The 12608-nt window shown below is 43.7% G+C and overlaps 1 protein-coding gene across 1 annotated transcript in view; it reads right to left on the bottom strand.

Annotated features, from left to right (window-relative positions):
* Positions 1 to 12608, bottom strand: part of slc15a4 (solute carrier family 15 member 4) — a 41851-nt gene extending 29243 nt beyond the window's left edge. The window contains exons 1-5 of the mRNA XM_053624067.1: positions 12403 to 12608; positions 10608 to 11248; positions 7016 to 7305; positions 5790 to 5931; positions 3751 to 3831 (exon numbers count right to left, since the gene is read on the bottom strand). Coding sequence (XP_053480042.1) covers positions 3751 to 3831; positions 5790 to 5931; positions 7016 to 7305; positions 10608 to 11180 — 1086 coding nt within the window. The 5' untranslated portion in view covers positions 11181 to 11248; positions 12403 to 12608. The remainder of the gene's footprint in view (positions 1 to 3750; positions 3832 to 5789; positions 5932 to 7015; positions 7306 to 10607; positions 11249 to 12402) is intronic.

Below are 12608 nucleotides of genomic sequence, written 5' to 3'. Positions count from 1 at the left end.
CCCTGAGAGTCTGTGCTGATTAATGAGCGGAGGAGTGACGGAGGAGAAAAACGGAGCGTTCGGAGAAGGGAAAGGCGTTAAACGTCTGTGTGGCATTTCACAAAAGGCTCGCTAATGCTGGAGCTAATTACGTAAAGGTTCTCTTTGAAGGCCAGAGGAGGAATAAATTCTCATGGAGTGAACGGAGAGGTTTATTTTAATGGACACACACACACACACACACACACACACACACACACACACACACACACACACACACACACACACAGTGCAGCCATGTCAGAGTGTGTGTGTGTGTGTTCCCCTGAAGGTTGTATTTCACTCAGTATTATTTGAGCTGACATCCACAGTGTTGCATCTGATTCACTGCTTAATTAAAGTCCCATTACTCATTACTGTTCACTAATTTATACACATCACTCTGAGCACTCTCTCTCTCTCCCCATCACTCTCCCCCCATCTCTCTCTCTCTCCCCCCATCACACTCTCTCTCTCCCCCATCTCTCTCTCTCTCTCTCCCCATCACTCTCCCCCATCACTCGCTCTCTCCATCTCTCTCTCCCCCCCATCACTCTCCCCCCCATCTCTCTCTCTCTCTCTCCCCCCATCACTCTCCCCCCCATCTCTCTCTCTCCCCATCACTCTCCCCCATCACTCTCTCTCCATCTCTCTCTCTCCCCCCATCACTCTCCCCCATCACTCTCTCTCTCCATCTCTCTCTCTCTCTCTCTCTGTCTCTGTCTCATTAAATTCAAATGATCTTTATTGGCCTGACTGTTCTACCACAATGTTGCAGAAGCATCAATTAATACACATTTAGTACATTTGAACACGTTTAAAGCGTTAAAAAATAAACAAAATGTCTAAAATAAACAGATATGGTGCATATACAAAAAGAAAAGAAAACATTGTAAGCGAGTGACAGGAAAAAGAGGGCAGAGGTTAAGAGATGGAGAAGGTAAATGGGAGAATCAGGTTCAGTAGAGCTGTACGGTGTTCGTGTTAATGAGGAGTCTCTCTCTCTCTCTCTCTCTCTCTCTTTCACACTCTCTCCCCTTTTCCTTCCATCATTAAACACTTCCTGTCTTGCTTTTCTCCCTCCCCTCTCCTCCTCATTCTGTCTCTCTCTGCCAGTCTGTCTTTGATTTTCTGTCTCTCTCTCTCAAGCTGCCAATCAGTTTGTCTCTTGCCCTCTCCACCCGTCTGTTCTCTCTCTCCCTCTCTCTGACCACTCCATCTCTTTCCATTTGTCTCTCTCTCCCTCCCGGTCTCTCCTCCTCATTCTGTCTCGCTTTCCTTCTCCCAGTCTCTCTTTCTTTCTCCTTCAATCTGTCTGTGCTCTCTCGCACTCTCTCTCTCTCTCTCTCTCTCTCAACACCAGTCTCTCTCGTCCCCATCACACTCTGTCCCTCCCAATATCTCTAACTCTATTTTTCATTTTTGTCTCTCTTTTCTCTCTCTCTCTCTCTCTCTCTCTCTCTACCTTCCAGTGTCGCTCTCTCTCTCTAGTACATCTTCATTAAGCTCTCACAGCTTGGCCTTGTTAAATGTGCAGAGACGCACAGTGGATTTCCTTCAGGCTCAGTGGGGACGATTTGACAGCAGCACATGCTAATTAGGAGAGGGAAGACCCACCGCCTGTGTCTGTGTGAGAGTGTGTGTGTGAGCGAGAGAGTGTGTATGACACACTTTAAAGCTGTAACACACGTGACCGTGCAGTTAATTTGACTCATTAGCGCTCTGCAGAAGGAACGTCCTGACAGTCATTTCCAGGATGAAGCACAATATCTTCATTATAGAAAAACTTCACTCTGACGAACATGCTTACAAAAAAAACCCTCATCAAATCTACTCGAGCTGTCGCTTCTCATCTCTCCGTCTCACTCCCGCTGCACGATATCCCTCTGCACGCCGTACGCTGGAATCACAGAACAGAACCCCATACGGTGTGTGGAGTGATAAAAAAGAATTAAAAATAATGCATCATTTTGTACTAATCAATTATAAAAACCAAGCAAATTAAAATCAGGAACTTTAAGAGACATCCTGTTCAGCAGGGTGCCAAAACTAATCATCACGGCTCGAGCTCAGCTTTCACGGAACGGTCGTTAGCTGAGAGGGATTGTCGGAGGGAACATGTGATGCCGCTTAAAATCGACCCAGAATAAGGAACCTGGTGTTTAAACCAGACCAAAAAAAAAACGCTCCCTTAAATTAAAGTACGTTTTATTTCCCCTCCTGTTTCAGTTCCTGATCCTCGTTCTCCACTTCCTCTACTCGACCTTCACCGCGTGACCGATCACACCGCGATAACGTCCCACTGAGAGACGCCGAGCTCTCGCGGACGCCGTCTGAGAATCGCAGAGACTGAGAAATAAGCGCGGACGTAAACGTAGCTTCTCGTCTTCCTCCTGTCCTGAGAACGCCTGAGGAGATGCTTTCGTCCTTCCTAAAAAGCAGCGTTTATCGTTTAACACTCATAACACGTCGTCGTTGTTGTTATTTAGATCATTTCGGTTTCGTTTTTGGCATCTGCGTCAAGTTATTTGCCGTTTTAAAGCGGATTTTTGAGTACACAAGCGCGACAGCACCACCTACAGACGCAATAATACGCGAGAGTAACCGAACCGGCGTGTTCCGATTTGTCCAGCATCGCAGATCGCAAACACACGAATCAAAAAAAAAAAAAAGTATTATTATTTAAATTCCTCGCACACCCATTAGTCCTTTTACGGAGTACTGGAAGCGCTGAGTCTGAATCAATCATGTTTTGATTCACTTCCGACAGGCGAGTCGATTCGGAGTCGAAATCGGTTGCTCGCTCGAGTTGACTCGGCCGCTCTCGGACCTGAACGCGATCGCCGTCTTCTCACCTGCCTGAAGAACCGCGCCGAGCGGGTTCCGTTCAAACCCGGCTAAACTAAACACCGCGTGTGTGAAAGAACCCGCAGGATCCAAACAGTAAACGAATCACGAATCAACAATAAACGCTTACTCGATCGTCACAGACGACGCTAATCGCCGATTAACGAACGAACGGACGGAACGTGGGCCAACGTTTCTGAGTTAATCCTGCGAATCTGGTTACAGTAACACACTGCCTGAGCAGCAACCGTTCACACACTCCATCTGTACGGTCTGATGCAACGGAGGAGAAAAAAAATTCTCAGCTGGACGTCCGAAATCTCTGCCCATGACATATCTGTGCTCCTGTGCAGCCCCGCAGGAGTGTATCGGCTTCATCGCTATTCATGACTGAGGAGTGTGTGTGTGTGTGTGTGTGTGTGTGTGTGAGAGAGAGAGAGAGAGAGACAGAGTGAGAGTGTTTTCAGTTCAGCTACCCTCAAAACTCACACACTGGCTTTCCACAATCAATCATTCTGAAGTAACAGTTATAGGACAAAAACTAAATGGATAAAAAAAAGAAGAAAAAAGGAAAATATATCTATATTCTTTCAATTTTGCGGTTTTAAACCTATAAATACATGGGATTGATGTTTATAGCCGTGTTTAGGTGTAAAGACAGGAGGCAGTTACGGCGTTACGGTGGAAGCTGCACACTGAGGGAGATAACGAGCTCCTGAGGTGGAGGAGGTTTGAGGAACCTCAGCAGCTCCTTATTCCAGCCTGTGTGAGCGTGTTCGAGATGAAGACCCCTGAAGAGCCCACGGTTCTGCACGGTTCTGCTCACACCGGACGATGATCAGCTCGTTATGGGAGGCGTCAGGAGGTGTTACGGCTCTCTCTTACCTGCTGGAGCTCCGTGGAGTTCTGAGCCTCGGTGCCGGGGATGTGCAGGTGGAGGCTCTGCAGGTAATACGTCGTCTGCATCTGGAACATTAACACACATACATCACTCCATTCATCCATCCATCACTCCATCCATCCATCACTACACCATCTCTCGATCACTGTACACATCTCTCCATCCATCACTCCATAACTCCCTCAATCACTTCATCCATAACTCCATCCATCATTCCATCCATCACTCCATCTCTCCTCCTTCAATACATCCATCCATCACAAAATCCACCACTCCAATCCATCACTCCATCCATTAATCAGTCCATCCATCACTACACCATCCCTCAATCACTACATACATCTCTCCATCCATCATACCATTCATCCTTCATTCCACCCATGCATCCCTATACACACACACACACACACACACACACACACACACACACCATGTCATCCATAACTCCATCCATCATTCCATCCATCACTCCATCTCTCCTCCTTCAATACATCCATCCATCACAAAATCCACCACTCCTTCAATCCATCACTCCATCCATTAATCAGTCCATCCATCGCTACACTACCCCTCGATCACTTTATACATATCACCCCATCCATCCAACCTCTCCACCAATCCCTCTATCCATCACTTCATTCATAACTATCTCTCCTCCAATCACTCCATTCATCCATCACTCCATATAATAGCTTTGCCCTTCTTTCTGTCCATCTTTCACTATTCTGTGCATCATCCATCCGTCTGTCCATTCATCTGTCACGGACTCTCTTTCCTTCTATATCCCCATCCCCATCTATATCCCCTGTCTCTCATACATCATATCCTTTCCACACGTGTCCATCCATCCCTCATCGTCCATCTGTCCACTTTGTCCTTCTATCCGCCGATCCATCCAGCAATTTATCTATCCATCTCTCCCTCCATCTCTCCCTTTCAGAAATTGTTCAGAAGCTTCAGCAGTAAATTTGACACGAGGCATGAAAGCAACGCATAAGAAGAACACAATAGAGAAATTCTATAAAGATTATAAAGGAGTCTAAAGTGACCGTGAAGTCTCGCTAAATGAGGGAAACAGGTATATAGGTAATAACGAGAGGTAATGAGCAGGTAACGGAGAGAAAGAGAGAAATCGAGCAGAATGTGTCCTGAAATACGACACCACATAAGTGGTGGGAAACGAATCTCATATCCTCTCAAGCCCACTTGACCATCTCGGCATCACGCCGAGTTCATTCTGCCAAAGAAAATGAGACAGGAGAGCTGTGTGATGGAGGGAGTACAGTAATCCGCGCGAGACGGAAACGCGTCTTAATTCTCCAGGTTCTGAATATTAAACTTCACTAGAATTTCCACCATCTGTGATGGGAAGTGGGCGGGGCTAATCTTAGACGTTTGTGACTTTAGTGATTAAAATCTACTCTTTTTAAAAAAATTAAAAAAATGAATCTAGCTTTTTGTGTTCATGACGATCACAATTCGGTTTCATCAAGCAACAAAAAAAAAAAAAAAAAAAAATTTAGACAAATCCACAAAAGAAAGTGAAAATACTGCCAATTCTAAAGATGACTCAAATGAGAAAAAACCCAAATGTTTTAAAAACGACCACAAACACGTTTCCTGTGAAAAAGAAAGGGTCATGTGTGAAGGACCCGGCCAGAGTGAAAGAGGAACTTCACTTTTCTTTGGCCTCCAAAAAAATCCCCCAAATTTCAAAATGACATTTTTAGCAGTTCGTAAATGAAAAGCTTTTGACGTAAAGAGGAAAATTCCTCAGAAATGTTCAAATTCACCACAGAAATATAAAAGTCGTGAGCACATAAAAGTATTTTTATAATTGCATAAGTTCATTTTTGTGTGCAATAAATAAGCCCCGCCCCCTGTGTATGACGACATCGGAGTGCCTGATTTGCATCCCAGCTACCCACGGTGATTTTGGGTAATCCGCTAGTAGTTCGATATTACTTTGATTTTAAAGAATTAAGTTATGACTAGACAACTGTACAGGAAGTGTGCGACTGACCTGGAAGTAGACGGTCCAGTAAGGGATGAGTGCTAGAAACACAGGCAGGATTTTCAGTAGAGATTTCACTTCCTCTACTTTCTCTTCGGAGAACTTCCCTCCGTAGGTCACCTTCGCTCCGTCCAGAAGACTGGGCTTAGGCCTGCAACAGTGGGCAGGAAACACGTGTCAGAGTTCTATTTTAAATGGAGATTTTAGCAGGAAGTGAAAGTGAGGTCAGTTTTTCCTTTTCACTACAGGACCTGGATTCAAATCTTGCTTTCCATCCATCCATCCATCCATCCAGGGTTCTATCAATCCAACATCCTTCCACATATTAGTTTACCCATCTATCCTTTTATCTATCATTCATCCATTTACACATTCTTCCACACAACCATCCATTTATCCATCCATCAATAAACCGAATAATTAATCCATCCATCCATCAATCCAATTCTCTCCATTCTCTCCATTCTCTCCATATATCTGTCCATCCATCAACTTTATCCACCCGTCTCTCCATCCCTCCAATACATGCATCCATCCATAAATCCATCTCTTCATCCATCCATAAATCTATCAACCCAAACACATTAATCCATCTATCTGTCCATCCGTCTGTCGATCCTTCCGGTTTATCCATCCAATTCATTCAACTACATCCATCTACCCACTCATCCACTACATCCATCAGTCTACCCATTCACTTCCTCCATCTATTTTATCCATACCCTTTATCCAGCCAACTGTTCTCCAATTCATCCCTCTCTCCACCCATCCATGTTGCCATTCAACTAGTCATACTTATCCCCACATCCATACATCCATCAGTCTACCTTTCTTTCCATCACCCTACGCATCCATCCATCCATCCATCAGTTTCACCATTCAACTTTCCATAAATCAATCCATCCAAACATGTATCCATCTATTCATCCATAAATCCATCTTTCCATCAGCCTGCTCATCCACTTCAACTACACAACGGTCATCCATCTATTCACAAATAGACATCCACCTATCCATTAATCCTCCTATAAATTAGTCTAGCCATCCATTAAGCCATGTATCCATCTATTCATCTATTAATCTAACCATCCTTCCATCAACCTACCCATCCGTTTCAGTATCTCTACCCATCTGTCTACCAATCCACCAATCTATCCATCCTTCCACACTACCCATCAGTAAACTTACCCATCTGGCCATCCATCCATCCGTCATTTCTCAGTGCGGGTTCTTACCTGAGCATTTGAGGTTCTGCAGGTCCTCCACAGCAGGCCGACCCCAGGATTTTCACCAAGTGTGTGAAGGCGCTGCCGTCCGGCGGTTTGCTGATGAACACGGTGAATCCCAGGAGGAAGATGACCAGAGAGATCCCGAGACAGACGGCGGGGATGGTGAATCCCACCGAGAAGCTCACGTTCTGCTGGATGTACGCGACACCGCCCAGAGACACGATCGCACCCAGATTGATGCACCAGTAAAACCAGTTAAAGAATCGCCGCGTCGCTTCTGGACCACGATCCTTCACCTGCGACGAGGCACAATAAATCAATAAGCCTGTTTATTCATTTATTTCTAAATCATAAATATAAACGATAGAAAAGTCGACGCAGTTAAGTGTTCAAGAAGACATTATTTAAATGGACACACTGATGATGCTCGAAACGAGACGCCTGGTATTGACCGTGTTATTATTCCCACCGCGTTTAATCAATAACAGCACGCTTCTATTAGTGAAGAACGATGGGGTATCGCTAGAGAAATACAAACTCCGTTCAGCACTGCATCTGGAAAATGTCACGCAAAGGAACCTCTAATAAATATGAGTAAAAAGTAAAAGTTAAGAAAAATATATTTTGAAAAAGTCATGTTACGTGATTTTTCAGCGGCTGCGTCAACAGGTAAGAACGTGCATTAATAATTCATGCATTTTGAAAGAAATTTAAATACTGAGCCCGACGTAGAGCCGAGGTTTCGCCCAGTACCCCGTTAAAGAAGTTCATGTTAACACGTTCATAATCAGACGCCCCCCCCCCCCCCCAATCTAAACAGTGAGGTTTTTTTGGGCTCCAAAACCAAACACGCTCTTAAAAATATTCCAGCTCTAAATACTCATATCAGCTCTTTCATACACAGAAAGGGTAGAAGAGCACTAATCCCATCTCTCCGTGATAAAGGAGCTCATCTCAACCAATTTACTGAGACGAAGCTGCACCGTAACCCGCTCGATATCCGTGTCCTTGATTTTATTAAAGCGTGGGAGTCGAATGTGAAGAACAGAAAGGAAAAAAACCTCAATTACTGATTTATCAATAAAGTGACAAAGAAATCCAATTAAGGAACACGAGAAATCCACATTTCTAAGAAACATTCTGGAGGACATTAACCTTTATGACGTACCATAAACTCCCAGAAAAAGAGCATACATTCCTCCGTTCTAGTTTAATAAGACGCAATGAGGTAGGCTGCTCAGAAGTCATGTGACCTGGAGTAAAATCTAGTCAGAGCGTGCTACAGACGTAACGGATTTAAACAGCTACAAAGGCAGCAGTATGTTCGAGAGTACGCCCGTCAATCGGCAGAAACCTTCTGCAAACGGACTCCGGTTCTATTTCCATAACGGAGGTCAGAAAGATATGCAAAGAATCATACAGATACATAATACACCGAGTTACTAATGTATTTATACTTATTATATTATTAAGAACTTAAAAAGCCGTGCTACAGATCAACGAGGAATCAAATAACGTTGAAAAAAACAAGCATAGCGGCAAGCAGCGATCTGCGGGGTCCAAGCATCCTTCGTAAATAAAATAGTGCCTCTACTTGCCAGTAACAAATAGAACTAAAAAAGTCGGGCTCCTAAAGCGGTTATGCTATTGTCGGGAGAATATGAGTTCGAATCTATACAATGCCATAGAAATCCACGCCGTGGAGCTAGGGGAGAAACTCAGCCGTGCTCTCTGGGTGGGAGTTATGACATATCCAGTCTCTCCACTATCAATGGCAGGGACACTAGCCAATCGTGGGCATCTGTGAGCTCATGTACGAGTAAGAGGGTAAATAGCGAACGCAACATGAGCAACCGTTCAAAAAGGTGAGGAAGCATGCGTTAGGTCTTCATCTTCCTCAGTTGGTAGCCATCATATGGCACAAGAACACTAAACAGACCATAGACGAACATGGTGTTCAAGTTTTGTGACGCTAGTTCAATTCTAACCCTGTCAAATGCCAGGTTGAATCCTGATTGGCTCATGAAGTAGAAAGGTCATAATTTAAATAAATAAATAAATAAATAAATAAATAAATACACCATATTTCAGCGTGATACGTCTTACAATTCCTGTGAAAGAAATTCTCCATAACTCCACCCACACCGCTATGGATCTTGTCTTAAAGACGGCTTTCAGGTTTGTATCCGAATCCATGCAGCCAATCAGCTGCTTGAATAAATCAAGCTCCGCCCTGCTAGGTTTGGTGGTCGTGTCGGACACGTCGTTTACGAACGAACGTGCGAACATTTTTAATAATTAATGAGGTTGAAACTCTAAGTATTTATGAAGATGAAGCAGAAATCCAAGGACAACTCTGCAAGAGGATGATTTGCATATTAGGCAAATTGTGGGTGGAGCTAAATGGTCAAAATGACTCACTTGTTCACACTAAGCCAAAAAATCAAATCAGATTTTAAAAAAAATACAAAAAAAACACGTTTCAGTACTGGACATAAAACATGGCTGGCTTTGTTAGAGACCGGGAAGTGGCTCCAAACAGACGGTCACACTTGTTTCGATCTTGTGATTGTCCTGGCTTTTTTTTTTCCTTCTTCTTTTGTTCGCTGCCTTTAATCAGAAATAATGTCTGGTACGCTTCTCCTCGGCGGATTCATGAAATGAAACCAAAAAGTTTACACAACTACATCAGAAACACCGCACGCAGCCTGTCTCAGCTTCGTAAAAAATGTTCTTTTGATATTAATATAAGATCAAGAGAATCAGGAGTCAAATGAAGATTCGATTCACGTCGTGGTGCTGCTTTCTACAAAAATATATTTTGTACTCTACTTACTTTATTTTTCTGGTTTCATGAAAGCTGCAAAACTTGATAGTGCTACTAAAAATAATAATAATAATAATAATAATAATAATAATAATAATAATAGATAGATGAAGAAATATAATATATACAAACAATAATACATAATATTAGCTATTGATAAAAATCTAAATCGATAAAAATAGAAATAAACTAACTAAATCGTAAAAGCGGCTAAAATATTTCTGTTACTGTAAGCTACTATAAATAAAATAAATAAATAAATAAATAAATTTAAATTGTGGAGTGGGGGGGGTGTGACTTGGACATACAAATGGCAAGTGTTATTGCATCATTAAATGCAACAGCCAATCAGGTTCAAATATGCAAATGCAGCTATTACTACACCAGTTTACCCGGTTATGGAAGGGGGAGGGGTGTTTCCGATTTGCATAATCATTAAATATGTATTTGACATCCATAAAATTTTGCACCACAAATTAAAAGATAAAATTTTTTAAGACCTTTAATATTAATTTTTCAGACTGTTTATTTAAATTGATCATTTTTTAAAGATCATTAATCAGCGTATTGTGGAAGGGTAAAACATGGAACACGCTGGCCGGATTCGGAGATTAACACGAATAACAGAATATTCTCAGCTCTGGAAGTAACAGGCTTCATTATTCCAGACTTTCCAAACTTGCGCAACTTTGGAAACCTCAGCAAGACCGAGCATGATTAATTCCTGAATCGGTCGCTGACCCGGAGTCTCGAAAGCTCAGAGTCCGTTACCTGATCCGCTCCGAACGGCGTGATGTTGGACTTCACCGCTCCCACGCCCAGAGCCACCAGGACCAGGCCCGTGTAGATCACAGGACCGCAGTAGGCCTGCCGCGTCGGGCAGCTCACGTTGGCAGGAAGTGGCGCGCTCGTGTTATAACACTCGACCGGCTGGACAGGAAACGCCATCTCCTCCCCACACAGAGCCACCCGAGTGTTATCGCTGGACACGAAGGGGAAAAGCAGCATGCCGAGTAAATACAAGACGAAACTCCCCGCGATGGTCCAGAACTTTCCCAGGCAGGCGTCGGCCAACCAGCCGCCGAACGGAGACACCAGATACGTGACGCCCATGAAGATGAGCGGCGTCTGGCTGGCTAGCGTTCCCTCCCAGTAAAACGGGCTGCTGTTGAGGAACAGCACCAGGTTCGAGGTGATGCCGTAAAACGCCACGCGCTCCAGAGACTCGGCCAGCAGGATGGCGGCGCACGCCAGGCGACGCCCTCGGAAAATCGACTCCGGCCTGTAATGAGTCCCCGTGCTGTCCAAAAGAGGAGTGCTCTCGTTTACGTCCGCGTTGGACATGACGTGTGCCGCCGGAGGTCTTCTATAGGAACCAAAGACGTCTCTTCAGAGGAACCCTGAAAGAAAAACTACACCACAGCAACGTGGCAACAATTACACTCATTCATTAAAGAATAAACACAGCACACTTTTTATCCATTTATAGTTACGTTTAACGTTGTGGAACCGCCATAAAACACGTTACTTCCTGTTCTCACGTACGTTATAGCGGCTGTAAACACTCGTTCCCTCACCGTCCCTCTCTTTATTCCCTCTATGAAGTCTCACAGCTCGTCATGTTAGCGACGAGGAGATCAGACTTTACAGTCACAGCGTTACCTCGGACTCTTACAAAGCGCTGACACTGGAGACTCCTTCCGTTCATGTTACAGAAACCTCTCCACACAGAACACTCTTACTGTCGAAGTGCTCGTTAATATTCATATCGATATAAACCTGTGATATGGAGCTGCAGTACTGTCAGAGCTGCTGTTACAGAAAACTCATCAACACCTTCCGACCAATCAGAGTGGAGAATTCAGGTTGATCTACAACCTCAAATCCGAGAAAGTTGGGACGCTGTGTGAAACGTAAATAAACACAGGACGCGACGATTTGCAAATCTCATGAACCTCAAGCGTTATTTATTTACGACAGAACACAGGAAACATATCAAAATTTTGAAACTGTACAATTTTAAGGAAATAAAAATATTTTTTTATTTACATTTCACACAGCGTCCCAACTTTTTTGGACCCGGAGTCGTAATAATCGCTTTATTATAGAGGTCTGTCACTTCTGATTCTTAACCTGGGAAACACTCAGCACATCTAATCGGATGGATCATAAATATTCATCAGCTGGTTGTTGAATATTTAAATATATGAGAATACTGATTAATATTTAATAATAGACAGAAACATGTTTACTGAATGTCGGGGAATCAGACACTTTTAAAGAAGTGTATCATTTACTCTCTGTCATTCTGAGAGTGTGTTATTGCTCATATTTAGAGGATATGGTTAATCTTTAGTCACCATGGAGTTAGTAAACAGATGAATCATGTTTGTTTTTAACTGTAAATATCACCACAATATCACCAAACACAACTCAGAGGAACAGTATTGGGCTTTCTGATCAGCTGTTCCTGTGTTGCAACTCTAACTCGTGATTACTGTATCACACACACACACACACACACACACACACACACACACACACACACACTGCATGTAAACATTACCTGAATCACACACACTCTCTCAGTCTGACAGCTCAGCCATCCACCCGCCTGCTGTTGATCTCCTCCACCGAGCTCCTGCTCAACATTTCAGCTGAAACTCTACAGACTAATCCCCGAGCACTAGTTCACTGTCCCCGAGACAAACCCCGAGATCAGATGAGTGAGTGAGTGAGTGAGTGTGAGTGTGTGTGTGTGTGTGACACACA

Source organism: Ictalurus furcatus, chromosome 5 (genome assembly GCF_023375685.1).
Source record: "Ictalurus furcatus strain D&B chromosome 5, Billie_1.0, whole genome shotgun sequence".
Taxonomy (NCBI): domain Eukaryota; kingdom Metazoa; phylum Chordata; class Actinopteri; order Siluriformes; family Ictaluridae; genus Ictalurus; species Ictalurus furcatus.
The sequence above is the reverse complement of the archived record's forward strand: the minus strand, read 5'-3'. Positions and strand labels throughout refer to the sequence as shown.